Here is an 18,834-nt window from a genome sequence, read left to right on the forward strand (position 1 = left end):
TTTACCAATGATTAGTAGTTCTGTATCATCAAAGCTGATTCCTTTAGTTCTTTTGATTCATAGCTGCGTGTCAGCAGTGGCAAAAGTTTAAACATACAAATACGCTTTAAGTCAGCGATCTTTGTAGTCACACTTCGAGATCTTTCTCAAGACAGCACGCTTTTCAGTAACTCTCCCTATCTTGGTAACAGCTGTACTTTAAGAATAGAATCGTCCGGATATAAAGATGCATAATATTTTCATAACACATTTGTTCCACGAGCCAAGTGTATGACAGTCAGTTATCTTGTAGCACAGAGTGTTCTACCTTCGCTGCTGTAGTGACAGTTTTACCGCTGACCAACTCAAGCGTAGTGCATACAACGTCATTTTCTGTATCATATAAGGAAATGTGTTGGCTTCTGCACAGATCCTTGCGGGACAATACTTGAGCAACCAACCAGCTTCGATAACTCTGCCGACACGTCTCCTGTACCCTCCAGTATGGTTCTGGTGTGGCTGGTGATTGTGGTCAACACATGAACAGAGAACCTGACCAACAGTCTGTTGTGCAGCACATAATAAAAAAGTATTCCATAAACTCTGTGAAGAGAACAAAAGATAAGTTTTATAACTTTTGCAAGTTTGTTCAAGATGATCTGCTGGTCTTACGTCCATGGTAAGACCATGTCAGTTCTTACATATTATGGTGCTGTCACTCGCTTCTGACCCGCCATTTCCCTGACCTTTGGAGTCAGACCATCAGGTCCATAACTTCCTTCTTGATTTTTCGGACCTTTCCTGCAAGCGGAATGACGTTTGCACATTCCTCTCCGCGCGACTCATGCTACAGCAGACTTTGAATATTGCACTCAGACAGTCTCAAGTAAAAGTTGGAATATTCATGGAAGAGTTCCCGGTCCAACACTGCTGAGGTCGGGTTTAAGATAAGTCAGATTGAGGGGCGCTCCCAAATGGTGACTTGGTTTCCTTCTCAGACAAAATTCACTCATCTTGGAAAATTTTCCTTCACTTCCTGGGAGAATATAAAAAGACAAACTCATCTAACAGATCTGCAAGGCTGGCACCTTCACCCACAGCTTCTTCGTATTGACGAGCAAATGGCTAAACTTTCTCCTGGGTTCTCAAGTGATGGTATACAAACCTGTACATCATTTGACGTTTTTTCTCACGTCGTCTGAGCGTGTCCCCAAGCAACCTCTCATCTCTCCACACGACTATTTACCTTGCGGTTAAATGTATTCAAGCAGCACAGAAAGCTGTTCCACTCTGTAAATATTCTACATTCTTATCTTTTTTTTCTGACTTCATTAATGATCCAAAATACAACTTTTAATCCCCCGATTCTTACTCGGCATAATGAAGCGTACTTCTCCCCGCTTCATACACTACGTCTCTCTCTTGTTCCTTCTCTTGCGAGAGTACACTCCTGGGCAGCGCGTTGGGGCAACGACCCTCTGACTAGATCCGGGTGTGTCCTGACGAGGCGCCACGCCGGCCAGGATATCCTTCCCTAGTCATGACACATCCACAAACGACCGACCAGCGCTGCCGTCGTCAGCGGCTGTGAAGCTAACTGCATCGTCTCCTTCCTTCAGGATTATTCACACCACACCTGGAGCTCCGCAGCCATAAACCCTGAAGCATTAGAGTCAAGAACCGTGCATACCGTCTAGGGAATTAGATATGATCAGCAATGAGCAATGCTGTTGAAACCTCACTGTATTGTTAAGAAACCGAGTAACGTCGTACGCATCTCCACACTTTTCGAAATTGGCTTTAGTCTACGCAATGTAATTCTGCAGGACTCAACACAACATTAAGGACCTTGAGAGGCAAGCGCCACATCGTCTACATATACCACAAAAACCAGCGTTTACCTCCTGCATTCAAGTCACTGGCAATGACATTGCCGAGTGGTGGCATGCCGCTCAATGTAGCCCCTCACCTGACCCAACACACAGGGGAGTACAGGCACTGGCCGGTCGTGTCACGACCCTCTCTCACTCTGAACTCAACCAGGAAGAAATTCCTCCATCCTCAGTTCCCTCCAACCTACGCCATGCCTGAGAACACGCTAATCGTCACGCCAATATACGTTATGCAAGGCCACGAGCCTCAAAGACTGAAGACTTAAGATCCACACGGTCGAACAAACACTAGCAAAAGACGCCCGGTAGTGCCCGGTGACCAGGTCCAGGATCCAGTTGACTGTCATCCCTAGGTGTCCATCGTTGCTGCCAGGGACGTGTCAGGCCTATGGGTGTCCATCTTTGCTGCCAGGGATGTGCATCAGGAGGAACATATAGCAACACATCTGAGTCAGCCGCAGTGACTTAACAAGGACCTCCCGTCAACACCGTCCACTGGCAGAATGGCAGGTGTTGCGACGCTCTCATGCCTTTCCCCTGTCAAAGGGAAATGACAACCCTGTCAACCCCATCCCACCCTGGGCAAGTGGACTGAGCACGTCCTGACCACCGCTGGTAGCTACCTCAACACCAGCTATCAGAGACCTGCCGCTTATGGGAGTATCCCCGGTTGTCAGGGAGCCTGCCAGGGAAGGTTCAGCTTCCTGGCAGCTCGGCGTCTGCCACTTTATTCTCACACGACTCTACACTGCAGTGGTGACATACAGTGCCGGAAGCAGTGATATCTGTTTGTGAATCACGTCAAGACGCTCGTAAAATAACGACCGCAACTGCGAGTAATTTGTGGCGTGAACTGTGTGCGTGTGGGGCCTGAGGCTGGCTTGCCTTCACCAGTGTCCCACGCTTCCGCCATGATAGACCACCAGCAGCACCGTATCGTATCACAGAGCCGCCCATATCGGGTCATTAGACAGGACAGGCTTAATAAAATCCCGGCGGAAGTTAGAGTGAAGGACGAGTGGCTCACCTTGTGGAACCCCGGCTGCTACATGACCCTGAGGACTCTCCGCCACAGCCCAACACCACAGTGAGACTACCCCATCCATGACTATGTAACCAAGACTAGCCCATCCATGACAACGCAACTAACTCTACCCCATCCATACCAACGTTACTAGCACTACCCCATCCATGACATCGTAACCATATATTACATTTAGTGTAAAAATACTACACAACCAGCCGACAGTATGGGGGAATCGCTACGGGAAGAATCCATTTACGCGAAGTTTTCATCAGGGACGGTGTGAAGCCCTCAGGCGAGACCCTCCAGCCATTGTTAACTCCCTCTGGTGCCACACACCTGACCATACTGCCACACTCACCACTATACACATCCGATGGTGGATATGTGGAGTATGACAGGCTGGTTATGGGGCACTAGCTAAGGGCTTTGGCACCATATCTAACATGACTTTAAACCTAAACCAACCTTAACCTTAAAAATGAACGCGACCCTTGAATATGATGACATAACCTTTGTCCTAGTCCATAACAGTCAGGTTGAAGGCCAGTCTATCATATCCAGAGGTTTTTCATCGTGCTCAATGTTCGACAATGAATGTGCGACACTGTGAGCCAGCGTGCAAGGCACGACAGTCTGCCTGGTCTCACCATAAGCCTGCAGTATTGAGGCTTGTCACTTCCCGTTAATGAATGTCGCGCTACCCCCCCCCCCCCCCCCACACACACACACAGAAAAGAGGAAAAGAAAAATATTCTCATTAAAAATCACGACGCAATGGCCTCTCTTCTACGAAGGATCTTGAATCAGATGCACAAAGCCAGACAAAGTGACCTCTGTCGGGCATCGTGTTTGCTACTGTTCAAGGCTATGGAGCCGATCTGATGTCACATACCTGCGGAAACGCTAGCCTTGTGATGATGGGAAAGTATGACATCACAAACGCTGCTAAGACTTTTTATACGAGATCTCTACAATAAGGAATATGTCATGTTTCTCTATACGTCAATGTTTCAGAGAGTGTATGTCGTCTTAGAAATATCCTGAACACCTTAAAGACGATAAAGATTATGCGGTTAGTGGATGTTAACTTTTAACTTTGGCGGCCTTAAAGACCCTGGCAGTTGATAGGCCTGCAGCTTAATTGACAGGAAGCAGACGTTCCAGTCTGGCAGAAATGATGAGTGTTGCCATCTTGGTAATCATAGTTTGTTAACGACTGTCTCTCATTTGCCAGGCTATATCGGCATGAGAGTCCGTGCAAAGTGACACATCTCCCCGAGACGATAGACATTACGTGATGCGAGTCTGGAAAGTCCTGCAGCAGTAGTGGACACCGTTGGGGTAATCAAAAATCCCAATTCTAAGAAGGAAGTCAACGATAAAAGAAGAACATAACTAAGGCAGCCATGTACAACAGTGGCTCACCCAGTAACAGGCCAGTCGATCACTCCGCTCCAACATATAATATTCTTGTTCCGCGGCTTTTATTCGTTTGTTATTGTGGTTGTCATCACTCATGCGTGTGTGTTCCTACTGAGGCTCAGCAGCCCACTTATGTTGTCCCTCACTGGGCTTAGTAGCCTCCCTACACCGTCCCAGGGAGGGCTTAGTAGCCCACCTCACCCCTACACAGTCTTCGGGTGGGCTCAATAGCCCACCTACATAGCCCTAGTGAGGGTTTAGCCAAGTTACAGTTCTTCAGATCCTCATTAAGGTCGCTAGATGGCCGAACCATGTACAGAGTACTTAGCAATTACGAGAGAGAGAGAGAGAGAGAGAGAGAGAGAGAGAGAGCGTAATGGCGATGACGATGAAAAGTGTCTTACAACAGGTGCCGGGATAAGAACAAACCGCTGTCTGATGCAACACCAGCCGACATGACAGATGTTTGTGCAGCGCCTGGTAGTCATGACACAGCTGTTTTTCCAACTATTTGTATCATGTGACGGGTGTTTATTCAGCACCTGCTGGTGTCACGTGACACAAGCAGCAAAAACACCCCAGCCGACGCCTACTCGAACCAGCTCCAACCTGGCCAACGTCCCCGGAACTTAAATATCATAGCTCTTGGATTGGCTATGTTACATACAAGCAGTCAGCAGCACCACGGTATTCGCGTTGGGTAAGAAAGTGCCTCAAACGCGCAAGTTAGGCTGGATTCTGACCCTAACGGCTTCAAATTTTGGATGAAATTATGCAAAAACATTTTTCTCCTTTGGCGTGCTCCGTCACTGCTTCCCTCATCTGCTGCTGAGGTCCGTGTCTCCTAACTATATGGATGACCTTGGCTTCATTAAACACGAGAAGCTACTTGATGTGATGCATATTTTTCTCTTAAATTTCCAAGCCATTTTTCCCTTAATATGTCATGTTGGTGCATCATCTCTATTGGACTGGATGACATCCAAGAGGCTCGCCCATGATGAGAAACGGTAGTGGTGGTAGAGGCCTGCCCTGCCGGCGACCACACACTCTCCACCTTCACCGGTGTTGCGTCCAGCGGTCGCTCGCCCACCAACTACTTTGTTTGTGGTCTTTTCTATAATTTGGTTCAGTAGAGAAGAAACCAGAGACGTTCGTGTTGCAAGAAGCAATGAAAGTGAAAACTTCATTACCGGAGCGCAGCAGATGTAACTTGTGTACCAGAAACAGATGGTCCAGCGGCTAAATGTTTGCATGCAAATTGCGAAGCATATGGCTTTTTACTGCTAATAGTATCAGCACCATTAGAATGAGGTTTCGCAGGCTGATGACGGAAGACGCAGCGTGTGAGGATGGCCTGGAAAGTTTGATTCTGGCGTCGGAGCCACGAGAGAAACCATGTCTTCTGCCTCCTCGGGTAAACGACAGACAATAGACACAAAAAGAATCCAAGCGGTAATACGTAAGAAACAAAAAAAATATTTTTGCTGAGTAACAAGTTTCACATACCCATTTCTATTTTGCTTCAAACTTGGCATACCCACGTCTATTACGTTTCAAGTTTGACAAGGAATAAAATCATGCAGATCTCAACCGTTAAAAACTGTTCTACAGTTTGTAATGATTTGTCCTCTCCATGTTCACTCAGCTTCTGACACTACCATGCTTTCCTCAGCCACTCCCCCACTGATGTCCTTCCTCTACCACTCTCCCCTCATTTCATCCAGCTGTACAACACTGTTCTCTTATATTTGTATCTCCTTTACCCTCCCATCACAATTCTGCCTCCTCTAGTGCTGTCCTGTGTCATTGTTCTAGCTCCCCCTCCCGTCACTCTCACCTTGCAGGTATGACACTCCTGCAGAAGCCACGGGAACCTAGCAATTATTCACTCTCACCTTGCAGGTATGACACTCCTGCAGAAGCCACGGGAACCTAGCAATCATTAAACCATCTGGTGAAAGGCGTGATGGTCGCCCGTGGCCACCTCAGTACAGCCTCACCAGCCTCTTGCCTCACCGCCGACCGTATTTCATCTTACTGTAGCGTGAATTAATCACCTCTGCTTTTCCTGTTACCTTTTTATTAAATTATTTTCATGTTTTTTTTTAATCACCCGCACCAGCAACCGGGTCTTGCAAAATGGACTTACATCTTTCAGTTTACCATACGAATCATGTTTCATCCTCCAAACCAGACTCAATTATTCTAAAGGTTAACCGTGTTTTATTTGTTCATTTACAGGAAGATGAGCACTGAAAATTTAGCATTTTATGTTCCGAAAACCAAGAGAGCTAACAGCGTCATGCAGAGTGAGGCTATGAGGTTAGCATTAGCGTCGATGCGGTGCATTCCTCAGCGTTGGGAGATCGTGGGAAGACGGACGCCCCGTCCACTGATAACCGTGAGAGCAGCGTGACCAAGGTGAGGCTGCCGCTCTTGTGTCGTGGGTTTTCTATCATCTGCCACCTCGAAAGACTGCAGAAAGAGGGTTAGGGGTGGGGGTGACTGGTACAATGGCACATTATGAAGACCGAACGTTTGTGCCGAGGCCGCGGACCGGCAAAGGTCTTGGCTTCCCACTGGTCTCCGCGATCGGTCATCACGTTGTGGATACGCCATATGATAGGGTGCTCACATCTCGTATAAACTTTGTTTAATGTAAAGCATGATATTCACTCCAGCTATCATTTTCTCTTCATCCAAATAATGTCAGAATTACGTATATACTATCAAGAGACGGTGACGTGTCATGCTCTCTGGGATATACTGATATCACCTGCCACAGGTAGGTGACATCAGCCCAGGACATCGACTGTCATACCGACTTTACAAAAGATTCTTTTAGCCTTTCTGTCTCTTGTCCCTCCCTCTGCGGTACACATAAATGAGTAAACTACCAAACCCACAGGTCGACTCGTTCAGTAGTAAAAGCGTACATTCATTCGCACAAACAGATGACATACCAAAGACAAACCCTGATGTAAAATGTATGTATTTGGAGCTCATGAAGATGAACCTATTCCTGCATGGGAGGCTACCCCGTCCCCATCAGTACGGTTGGCTGCCTTGCATAACACACTTACCCAACATGGTAGACGTTACTGTGGTGCAGTGGCGGAAGCGTGGCCACCGGCCTGGCTGATTAGCCATGCACAACCACAAGAGCACACCTTGTCGTCACATGTGACGTACACACACAAGCCACAACGTTATTAGTAAACATGGCTAGTGACAGTAATGTAATACAGGCGCAGAAAGTCCATATCACTTTACCACAATAGACATTTCCCCTTTAAAGTAAGAGTAAGGCTGCCAGGAAGTTGGACCAGTTGCTCATTCAGAAAGTGATAGCAATGATTCCTCCAGCTTAGCTGTTAGAAGCTTCAACTTAACCTGTCAATAATAGTCAATGCATACCTATACTTACATATATACCTGATAACTTTACTTTCACTTACTTGAGAGTGAATCAAGTAAATACAGGTATGCAATTTAATTTTTGGAGGGGAGGGTCAATCTTTTAAACTGGGGAATCTAACCTTACAGTCCAGCAAATGAAAAATTTTCAACTCCAGTTTGTAGATATGCTATCTGTAAACACAAAATTCATCCTAAAAAAAAATTAAAAAAAATGGCAGGATGATTCTTTTCACTGATGGCAGTAGTCTTTTCTGTTGCATTTTGCCCTCTTCTATGTACTCTATAATAATTTTCATTTCAGACACCCAAACAATTCACCCAACCCTCTATATCACATCATCATCAAATACCAAAACTTCTACTCAATTAATCCAACGTACATCTAAACCGGCATGAGGAATGCACTGCTGTAAGCTTTATGTTGCTACTGGATTTTGAACAGCTGATGTTACAGATGTAACTGGCACCAAAACACTCAGTAAATGTTCTATATTAGCCATCCCTCCTTACTGAAGTAATAACAATGAAATGAATTAGTCAGACTTTGAAATGCATCAAAACATAACAAACCCCCCACTTTCTTTTTGCACACAACTTCTTTGTCTTAAGTGCATTATTTGGACTAAGGTTTCACTGTTGAAATCCTATCAGGTACCATTCTTGATTCACCAATGTGAATCTTTGTCTGAAGTGGCCTTGTAATGGCAGCCATTCTCAAGTCCCTTAAGATAAAAATCCATCATTATTTAAAAGAGTTGGTTTCATCCTTTGGGGTTTTCTGGATGGCCGCTTAAAGTTTTCCAGACACTATCCAGTAATGAAAATGAGAAACTGCTGTGATATCAGACTGTGGGTATTTTCATTCATGTGGGTGTGCCAGAACTGTGTGAGCAATCATGGTTTCTTTACTGGTGTGGGTATAGTGCTACAGTTGATGTTTCTCCCTACCATGGGTTGGCAAAGGTGTTAATTTTTTGCCCTGTGCTAAAATAAATGTTACCCTTAGTGGCTACAACAGCCCTTGTTCTTATGCCAATATAACATAAATTAAAAAAAAAGCTATGCTATACTTAGCAAACTGGCATGACAGACAATACATGGAGGAATTCTTAACTTGCTGACCTTTGTTAATTATGCCCCAGGGAACATTAAATAACACGAGTGCACTTACAGGGAGTTTGGTCTCAGCCTCTGCTATCCTTTACAGTCCCTTCCTTTGGCTCACTAACCAGAAAGACTTGGCAGAGTTTTTAATCCTCCTAGGTGTTTCGTCTTAATTAATAGAGTTCAGATACTAAAGTCTGGTAGCTCATATTTCTTATGTGGATTTGGGATAATCTCATGGAAATATGATCAAGACCTTTAAAACGTGTGCTGCAAAGTTCCTTTCATTATTTCTCAACTTCTTGTAGTTGGTTCTTTTCTATCTTGGAATCCCATTCAGAAGTTCTTTCCCAATGAGTTGCTTTTTTAAAGTGTTCTCAGTTGATTCTACATGTCACCCTACATTAGTGATATACAAGATATTGTGCACATCCTTCATTACATTACCCAATTTTCCTATTTTGTTTTCTCCTCTGGCAGGTTGCCCCATGATTTTTTTTTTTTTGGGGGGGACAGAACCTTCTGACAACTCTTTTGACTAATAGGGTAGTGCAAGCATTCCCTACCTGTTGCTTACCACTAACCTGTGGTAGTGGCAGCTTGCTTGTTTCAGACTTGCTTTGACCAATAAGAGTACCAATGATGACATCACTGAACTACTCTGTCTAGAGGACTGATCCAATTAGCAGTTCAGAATTCTCTTGATCATGCATAGGCCATAAGTCATATGTTTTCAGTTTTCCCTCACATTTCCTTCCGTATGGACTGGACAACATAAAAGTGTGTTGTACTATAATTACACTTTGGTCACCCAGTCTCCTTAAACTTGGACTTGTTCCCTAATCTGAAAGACCGGACCTTACTGTTGGTATACGTTGTGCAATATCTATAGATGAGAATATGACAGTATTGTTACAGTCATCCCTCTGATCAAGATTACCACTTGTCTAGTAAACTTCCATGATTCCTTGAAGAATTTGATTATTTATTCATGACATAAGCCTTATATTACGGAAATCTCTAGCCTTTTTTTTTTTTCAAGATAAGAGTAAGACTAGTGACACCTTGTCTCTTTCAGGAATCCCTAAAAGAAGCCCTTGAACTGGATTTGGTTTTCATATTCATCTACTGGGCCCTTATTGGGGTAATCTTCTTCAGTCATCTTGTGGAGACTCGTTTCACAAGTGCAGTTGAAGTAAAACCTTTCATAAATCTTAAAATTCTACAGTCCAAAAGTTTTTCTGGCAATCTGACTAAAGATATTAATGTCTAAGACATAAAGTAAAGGCCTTTCTAGCATCAAAATCAAGTGGCAACAATTCTTCAAATTGTTGAAAGCAAGAAAAAATGAAGGATACTACTGTCCTACTATCAAATGAAAATAGTACCTTAATTTGTGACAGTAAAGAAATGGCTTACCTTCTAAACAAGCATTTCTAGTTTTTACTACAACTTATTCATCTAATTCACCAGACACAAAACATATTTGAGGGCAAAGAGTAACGAAAATTATAAATCAAACATGAAAAATATACAAAGCGCCAAGAAATATTTAAACATCTCAAAAAACTAAATCTGATTAAATCAACTGATCCAGATATCCCTCACAGTATATTGCCAGAACCTAGCAAGCAAATATTCAGATTTTCCTTTGTTAGCTCAAGCAGCTGAACCTTACATTGCACTCTTGAAAAAATGCCATGTCACCCAGGTTCTTAATTTTTTCTTCAAGATGTTTATCATAATCTTATGATCCCTTAGCTGAAGGTTATGCAAATGTTAAGCAGTGAATGCTGATTTCCTATAACTGACTAAGCAATTGTATTAACTTTAAGTAAGGGATCAAAAGACCTCAGGTTATATCCTGAAGTCTGAAAAATGGACTGTTTTCACTTTTCAGGCGTTCTTGAAACAGGTATGCTGATTCTGAAACACTACTTTATCGAGATGAAAGTGGGTTCAGATGATAGTAGTGTACTGCAAGTATTCATTTGTGATTAAAAGATAATGAAACTGCCACAGATGCTGTATACATGTACTGTACTTTAAGATGAATCAGAGAAAAGTTAGAGAGAATGGTGGACCACTCTGATAATGAATGGAGGAAAATGCCACAGTGAAAATGTATAAGCAGTAGGAAACCAATGACAAGGGATGTATATTACCAATACTACCTGCATTCACTATGAAGAAATGTAATTTATGTATTTCTTGAATAATACAGTATGTACATATAATCTAACCAAACTTATGAATTTCTTAAATAATAAAGTATGTACATTTACACTAACCAAACCATCAAATTAATCAGATTCTAAACTTCTGATATTAACCATCTTTATCACTATCAAAATGTTAATTTGCTTTCAATTACCACTGACAAGAGCTCCATATTTTTCCCTTTCTACAGAAAACTTTACTTTTCTGCTTTCCATCTTCTTTATCCTCACTATCAGATTCTAATTTCAGGATCAAGAACTGTGACTTAAAAAGCATGCATGAATCATTTTGAAAGATAATGCAGCAATATACAACTTAAAATATACAGATACCAAATCAGTGGGGACCAATGTTAAGGCGCAAGTTTCTTTCATTTTCTAAAACTTTTGCACTTTTCCAGACATCACAGGTTAGAGATGTCTCTCCACAACTCACAGCCACCAATCTGGAAAAATAAAAATAAAATAACATTAACACCAACAGGAAAGAAGGAGTACATGAGAAATTATGTTGTAGAACAGAATGGATATAAAAGAGAGAGAGAGAGAGAGAGAGAGAGAGAGAGAGAGAGAGAGAGAGAGAGAGAGAGAGAGAGAGAATTAGTAGTGAAAGAAAAGAGAGGCGTTTGGACGATTTTTGCATGGAAATAGTGCAAATGACTGGGAGATATATAAAAGAAAGAGGCAAGAGGTCAAGAGAAAGGTGCAAGAGGTGAAAAAGAGGGCAAATGAGAGTTGGGGTGGGAGAGTACCATCAAATTTTAGGGCGAATAAAAATATGTTTTGGAAGGAGGTAAATTAAGCGCGTAACACAAGAGAACAAATGGGAACATCAGTGAAGGAAGCTAATGGGGAGGTAATAACAAGTAGTGGTGATGTGAGGAGGAGATGGAGTGAGCATTTTGAAGGTCTGTTGAATGTGTTACATGATAGAGTGGCAGGTATAGAGTGTTTTGGTCGAGTTGGTGTGCGAAGTGAGAGGGTCAGGGAGAGTGGTAAAGGTAATGAAAGCTTTGCGGAAGATGAAAGCTGGCAAGATGGCAGGTTTGGATGGTATTGTAGTGGAATTTATTAAAAAGGGGGTGACTGTGTTGTTGACTGGTTGGTGAGGATATTCAATGTATGTATGGCTCATGGTGAAGTGTCTGAGGATTGGCGGAATGCATGCATAGTGCCATTGTACAAAGGCAAAGGGGATAAAGGTGAGTGTTGAACTTACAGAGGTATAAGTTTGTTAAGTATTCCTGGAAAATTATATGGGTGGGTATTGATCAAGAGGGTCAAGGCATGTACAGATCATCAGATTGAGGAAGAGCAATATGGTTTCAGAAGTGGTAGAGGATGCATGGAATGTACCTGAGAAATACTTAGAAAAACAAATGGATTTGTATGTAGCATTTATGGATCTGGAGAAGGCATATGATAGAGTTGATAAGAGATGCTCTGTGGAAGATATTAAGAGTACATGGTGTGGTAGGCTAGAAGTTGCTAGAAGCATTGAAAAGTGTTTATCGAGGATGTAAGGCATGTGTATGAGTAGGAAGGGAGGAAAGTGATTGGTTCCCAGTGAATGTCGGTTTGCGGCAGGGGTTCGTGATGTCTCCATGGTTGTTTAATTTGTTTATGTATGGGGTTGTTAAGGAGGTGAATGCAAGAGTTTTGGAAAGGGGCAAGTATGCAGTCTGTTGTGGATGAGAGGGCTTGGGAAGTGAGTCAGTTGTTGTTCACTGATGATACAGCACTGGTAGCTGATTCGGGTGAGAAACTGCAGAAGCTGGTGACTGAGCTTGATAAAGTGTGTGAAAGAAGAAAGCTGAGAGTAAATGTGAATAAGAGCAATAAGAGTCAATAGGGAGGTAAGTTTGAATGGAGAAAAACTGGAGGAAGTGAAGTATTTTAGATATCAAGGAGTGGATTTGACAGCAGATGGAACCATGGAAGCGGAAGCGAGTCACAGGGTGGGGGAGGGGGCGAAGGTTCTGGGAGCGCTGAAGAATGTGTGGAAGGCGAGAACATTATCTCAGAAAGCAAAAATGGGCATGTTTGAAGGAATAGTGGTTCTAACAGTGTTATATGGTTGCAAGGCGTGGGTTATAGATAGGGTTGTGCAGAGGAGGGTGGATGCGTTGGAAAAGAGATGTTTGAGGACAATATGTAGTGTGAGGTGGTTTGATCAAGTGAGTAATGAATGGGTAAGAGAGATGTGTGGTAATAAAAAGAGTGTGACTGAGAGAGCAGAGGAGGGTGTATCGAAACGGTTTGGTCACATGGAGAGAATGAGTGAGAAAAGATTGACGAAGAGGATATATGTGTCAGAGGTGGAGGGAACGAGGAAAAGTGGGAGACCAAATTGGAGATGGAAGGATGGAGTGAAAAAGATTTTGAGCAATCAGGGCCTGAACATGCAGGAGGGTGAAAGGCGTACAAAGAATAGAGTGAATTGGAAAGACGTTGTATACCGGGGTCGACGTGATGTCAATGGATTGAACCAGGGCATGTGAAGCGTCTGGGATAAACCATGGAAAGTTTTGTGGGGCCTGGATGTGGAAAGGGAGCTGTGGTTTTGATGCATTATACATGACAGCTAGAGACTGAGTAAGAACAAATCTGGCCTTTGTTGTCTTTTCCTCGCGCTACCTCACACGCATGCGGGGGGAGGGGGTTGTCATTCATGTGTGGCGGCAAGTATGAATTATGTATATGTGTATATATGTATATGTCTGTGTATGTATATATATATATATATATGTATACATTCATGTATAGGTATGTATATGTGTGTGTGTGGACATGTATGTATATACATGTGTATGTGGGTGAGTTGGGCCATTCTTTCGTCTGTCTCCTTGTGCTACCTCGCTAACGCAGGAGACAGCGATAAAGTATATATATAAAAAAAAAAATAATAATGAAGAGTTTTCCCAATAAAGCTCTGTAATCTGTCCTTGAATGCAACCTTGCTAATGTTGGAAATGGCAAATATGTTATAAAAAAAAAAAAAAAGGTAAAAGAATGAAATAGCTATAAAACAAAAAGTTCTGCAACTGTTAAATACTTATAACCAGATAAGGTACCTTGCAAGAACCAAGAGCTTGTGAAGATCATTTGCTGTAATGCCATTTTTATCCCTTCGGCTGTGAACAAAGTCATCCTGCACCATCTGAAAATACAAAGTGTGAGTATCGACAGCTCATCACTATAATCAGTTTCGTATACACTACATAAAAGTTTCATTCTCATGGTGGCTCAAGCAGTATGGAAAATCTTTTCATACAATATAGAAATATTCAAAAATTATTCTTGAGTTAACCTTTTGCATCTCATCTGAGAGATTGTAGTCTATCAGCCGAGCAATGGTGAGGTACAAACGGATCCTTTGCTGCATATCTGGGGTTAACTTGGACCTGATATTTCTGAATGCTGCAGGTACATCAGAATGTTTGGGGTCAAGTCTTACTTCAGCATCACTGAAAGATTTCAATTCATCTAAAACCTTATCGAATGGCACACAGAAAGCAGTAAATATTATTAAAAAAATAAGGTGATCCTTTCCACTAACATACATCAGCTTTTATTACAATCAAAGACTGCCAGTCCCTTTAATATATTCATTAGATATTACCTTCAGACTGTCTCTGGATTTTCATACAGATCTGCATCTGCATTGCACAAACTCATTTTGTTTAATAAAATCTCTTAACCTCAACTTTCTGCAAGTGGTATGTGGAAAATGACTCTGCTTCAGTAAAATGATATGCTCCCTCCTAATGTCTAGCTAAACCACTTGCATCCTAAATTTCCTTTCTTATCACCCCAAACCTCAATTATGAACTTATCCCTCCATAATCTTTTGAAATGCTCCATTATTACTTCAGATTCAAACACCCTCAGCTACCTATTTCTAATTTCAAATATGATAAAAATCAGAGTTTAGTATCACCCATTCAAGCACAACCTACTTTTTAATTAATCTAGCAAGTATTTCCTCAAACTATTCCTGATATAATTCATAACAGGAACACCATTTAGATTCCTCTTTTTCACATAATTCTAATTATTTTTCTCAAATCTGATGTCATTTTCATTAAACTGCAAAATGAACATCTTGAAAAGATTTTTTTTTTCTTCCCTTTACACTCTACTTTCACACATCTTACAATCCTTTCTCTGTCTTTTCCTCTCACCTTTCCATTTATCTTAATCATCTCTCTGCTCATCTATTCCTAGTCATTTCTTTCTTCCTACTCTCTAGCCCCTTTGCTCTCTTTCTAATACCCTACTCTCTCTGGCTAGCCCCACAGTCTCTCTCTAATAACGTGCTCACTGTTCAACTTTTCTATATCCCTCAATCACTCTCCTTACCTCTCTATTTTTTTTTTCATAATGTCCTTTCCTCCCATTCTTACTTGTTATTCTTTTTGTCCTATTTTTCTCAAAATAATTCAATGTAATCCATTCCTACTACTGCTCCCTCTAATACTCTTTTAAAGCTTTGCCAACCAATATCCTAAGGATATTAAATATACATAATCACCTCACTTTAAGTCTAGGAACAGTGAATGATGTACAGCTAAACAAACGAAAATGGTAATCAGAGGCAATTAAACATTTCTATCAAGTAAAGTATGGCATGCAAACATGAATCATCAGAGGATAATCATTACCTACTGATCATGGCCCTCCCTTCCGAAAGAATGAGAACTGGAATGTTAGTTTGCTGTTCAATTTGATGATACTGAAATTCATAGTCAGCTTTCTGCCAATTGATAATGTTTCCTAGAGCGGTAAGATTCTGGACTCCTTTGGTATCAAGCTGACCAGCAGTGAGGGCTGTCTCATCAAGAACAAGGTGTGTGTGTTGGCTTAATTGAAGCAATCCACTTATCAATCGGTTTGCTTGATAGTCCTACTGGGGCAAAGAAAAAATTATATACAAATATTTGATAACAAACTTGTTCAACAGCCAACTACTTGAGTAAACTCTTTAACAAGTCTTTGCTTCTTCAGGAAAAAGTGATGGACAAGCAGACAATTAACCACTTCTTAACCTTTAGTACCTCATCCTTGGCATGTCACTAGTATAGGGCAACTCTAGTGTGCACCTGGTAATATGATCCCAATCTGATTCAAATGGTAAGAGTAAATTCCCAGTTTAAACCCTCAAACTAACACAAAAAAATGTCTCCAGCACACATGATTGACAATAATTTCCTTGGCATCATTGCCTAAAAATGTAACTATTCTTCAAAAATTTACCCACTACATTAGTCTACCTTTTCACATTCTGCCACTTCTCCTCATGCCTTTACCCATAATATGTAAGACTTTCTTTGTTTTGTTCTGTGAAGAACACTGTGATCAAAGAGATGAACTTATCTCATTTTTTAAGAATAACTCACCTTTTTTGGGATGAAATTAGTGGTGTTCATATTACTTAGAGTCATGGAGAAGAAGTGTGACTGGGTGACCAAGCTGCTGATCAGCTTGTACAGCAGAAATGTGTACTGCTGCTCTTGTAAAGACTTACTCACACCAGAGATATTCATGCTGTACTTTCCAAGAGCAATTACATCCTGTGAAGCCCCAGATAAAAAAAAAATATCAGTCTGTTGGTCTGGCCTCTAACAAAACTATGAAGCCCAACAACATAGCATTAAAAAAATGATTTCCAACTTCCTCAGTTTAAACTTAATGTCTCAGGAAATGAAGATTTCTAACAAATGTGTAGATCAATATAACATCAATTACAAAACAGGTTTTGAATATCTATGACACACAGGGAATATGTGAGCAGTATTCTTTCTCCTGTATCCCCGGGGACAAAGATGATTATAGTTAATACATCCCCATGTAGCAAACCTAATAATACATCTCCATCAGGTATAGTTCTGCTTACCACTACCCTGAATTTTGTGTTTGTTAAAAAAACCTTGATCTCTTATCTCAGTTTGCCTTTTGTCTTTTTTTCAGTGCTTTCTCTTATAAAATTTTATATCTACTTTATCAACTGCTTTGGCAAGTTAAGAGAAAAAACATCCTTCCTTATTTCTTGCAAAAGATTCATATATTTTGTTGTAGTGACCTAATAACCGAATTTGTGTACTTTCACCTGATACAAATCCATGCTTACTTTCACTGGTATCATTACCTTTGGTCATGTGTTCCAAGTTCTTTGTTTTCATCCATTTAAAGCAAATAACTCTTGTTTTCATCCATTCATGGCACTACCATGCTAAAGCAGGAAGCAGTGAACAAACATAAAAAAATCTCTCTGATTGCTTATACAACATTTGCTTTGCTATTAATTTCTTTGCCCTTAAAACCACTGCACTGAGAGAGAGACAAAGAATATATGAAAGAACTATACACATATAAGATTCAGCTCTAACCCTAACAAAAAAAAAATTACTAAAATAACACTTTCCCTCAGAACCTAACAACATACACTTAAGTATGCAAAATCAGTGCCTTCCCAATGTCTCTAATGTTGTCTTAACTGAAAAAAATCTTCATAATACCTCACCTTTCTCAGATACACAGAAGACACAAGATGGCAGATCATTAGCTCAGCAGCAAGTGCATCTCCAAGAAAAGCTTCTTGCAACACCTGACAGAGCATTTCTCGAGTTTCTCGCATGTTCTGTATTACTGAAAGTTCCTTACTACAACTTAAATCAGTTGGAAGAAGTGGATTTGTGTGAGACACTTTCTGGGCTGTAAGAACATGCAATCTGCAAATAAAAAATCAACATTCAGATATACTTGCACAATCACTTTTGATAAATGCTGCCCTTGTCATCATTTAAAAGTATTCATTTATTCATTCATTATGCTTTGTCGCTGTCTCCCGCCTTAGCGAGGTAGCACAAGGAAACAGACGAAAGAATGGCCCAACCCACCCACATACACATGTATATACATACACGTCCACACACGCACATATACATACCTATACATTTCAACGTATACATATATATACACACACAGACATATAAATATATACACATGTACATAATTCATACTTGCTGCCTTTATTCATTCCCGTTGCAACCCTGCCACACATGAAATGACAACCCCTCCCCCGGCACGCGCATGAGGTAGCGCTAGGAAAAGACAACAAAGGCCGCATTTGTTCACACTCAGTCTCTAGTTGTCATGTATAATGCACCGAAACCACAGCTCCCTTTCCACATCCAGGTCCCACAAACTTTCCATGGTTTACCCTAGATGCTTCACATGCCCTGTTTCAATCCAATGACAGCACGTCGACCCCGGTATACCACATCGTTCCAATTCACTCTATTCCTTGCACGCCTTTCACCCACCTGCATGTTCAGGCCCCAACCGCTCAAATCTTTTTCGCTCCATCCTCTCTCTCTCCATCTCATTACTCTCCACATGAAATATAGCATCTTGTATCAACTTAAACAGAGAAGCATTTAATTAAGTTGGACAGAGGGTGTATATATCTGTCACCATATTACTAATCCTGGATTTGAACAATACTTGACAGAAACTACATAAATCATAAATGTTTTGGAAGGATGTGAATAGTGTGAGGATACGAAAAGAACAAACTGGAGCAACAGTGAAAGAATCAGATGGGGAAGTGGTAACGGTCAAAGAAAAAGTAAAAAAAGAGTTGGAAAAGGCACTATGAAGGGCTGCTGAATGTCTTAGATGATAGGGTGGATAGAAAGATATAAAGATAGATTCATAAAGAGATAGACTGAGTAGCAGATATGGTGCAATCAGGCCGAAATTGCAA

General features: G+C 41.4%; 1 protein-coding gene across 5 annotated transcripts in view; it reads right to left on the reverse strand.

Annotated features, from left to right (window-relative positions):
* Positions 1 to 10,868: 10,868 nt before the first annotated feature.
* The window catches only part of LOC139746580 (mini-chromosome maintenance complex-binding protein), a 51,725-nt gene continuing 43,759 nt past the window's right edge, over positions 10,869 to 18,834 (reverse strand). For all 5 annotated transcript variants that reach the window (XM_071657971.1, XM_071657973.1, XM_071657970.1 and 2 more), the window contains 6 exons: positions 17,590 to 17,797; positions 16,466 to 16,639; positions 15,731 to 15,972; positions 14,377 to 14,533; positions 14,141 to 14,226; positions 10,869 to 11,512 (listed from right to left, as the gene is read on the reverse strand). In XM_071657971.1, the coding sequence (XP_071514072.1) occupies positions 11,404 to 11,512; positions 14,141 to 14,226; positions 14,377 to 14,533; positions 15,731 to 15,972; positions 16,466 to 16,639; positions 17,590 to 17,797 (976 nt within the window). In that variant the 3' untranslated portion in view covers positions 10,869 to 11,403. The remainder of the gene's footprint in view (positions 11,513 to 14,140; positions 14,227 to 14,376; positions 14,534 to 15,730; positions 15,973 to 16,465; positions 16,640 to 17,589; positions 17,798 to 18,834) is intronic.

The sequence above is a fragment of the Panulirus ornatus genome, chromosome 65 (genome assembly GCF_036320965.1).
Source record: "Panulirus ornatus isolate Po-2019 chromosome 65, ASM3632096v1, whole genome shotgun sequence".
Taxonomy (NCBI): domain Eukaryota; kingdom Metazoa; phylum Arthropoda; class Malacostraca; order Decapoda; family Palinuridae; genus Panulirus; species Panulirus ornatus.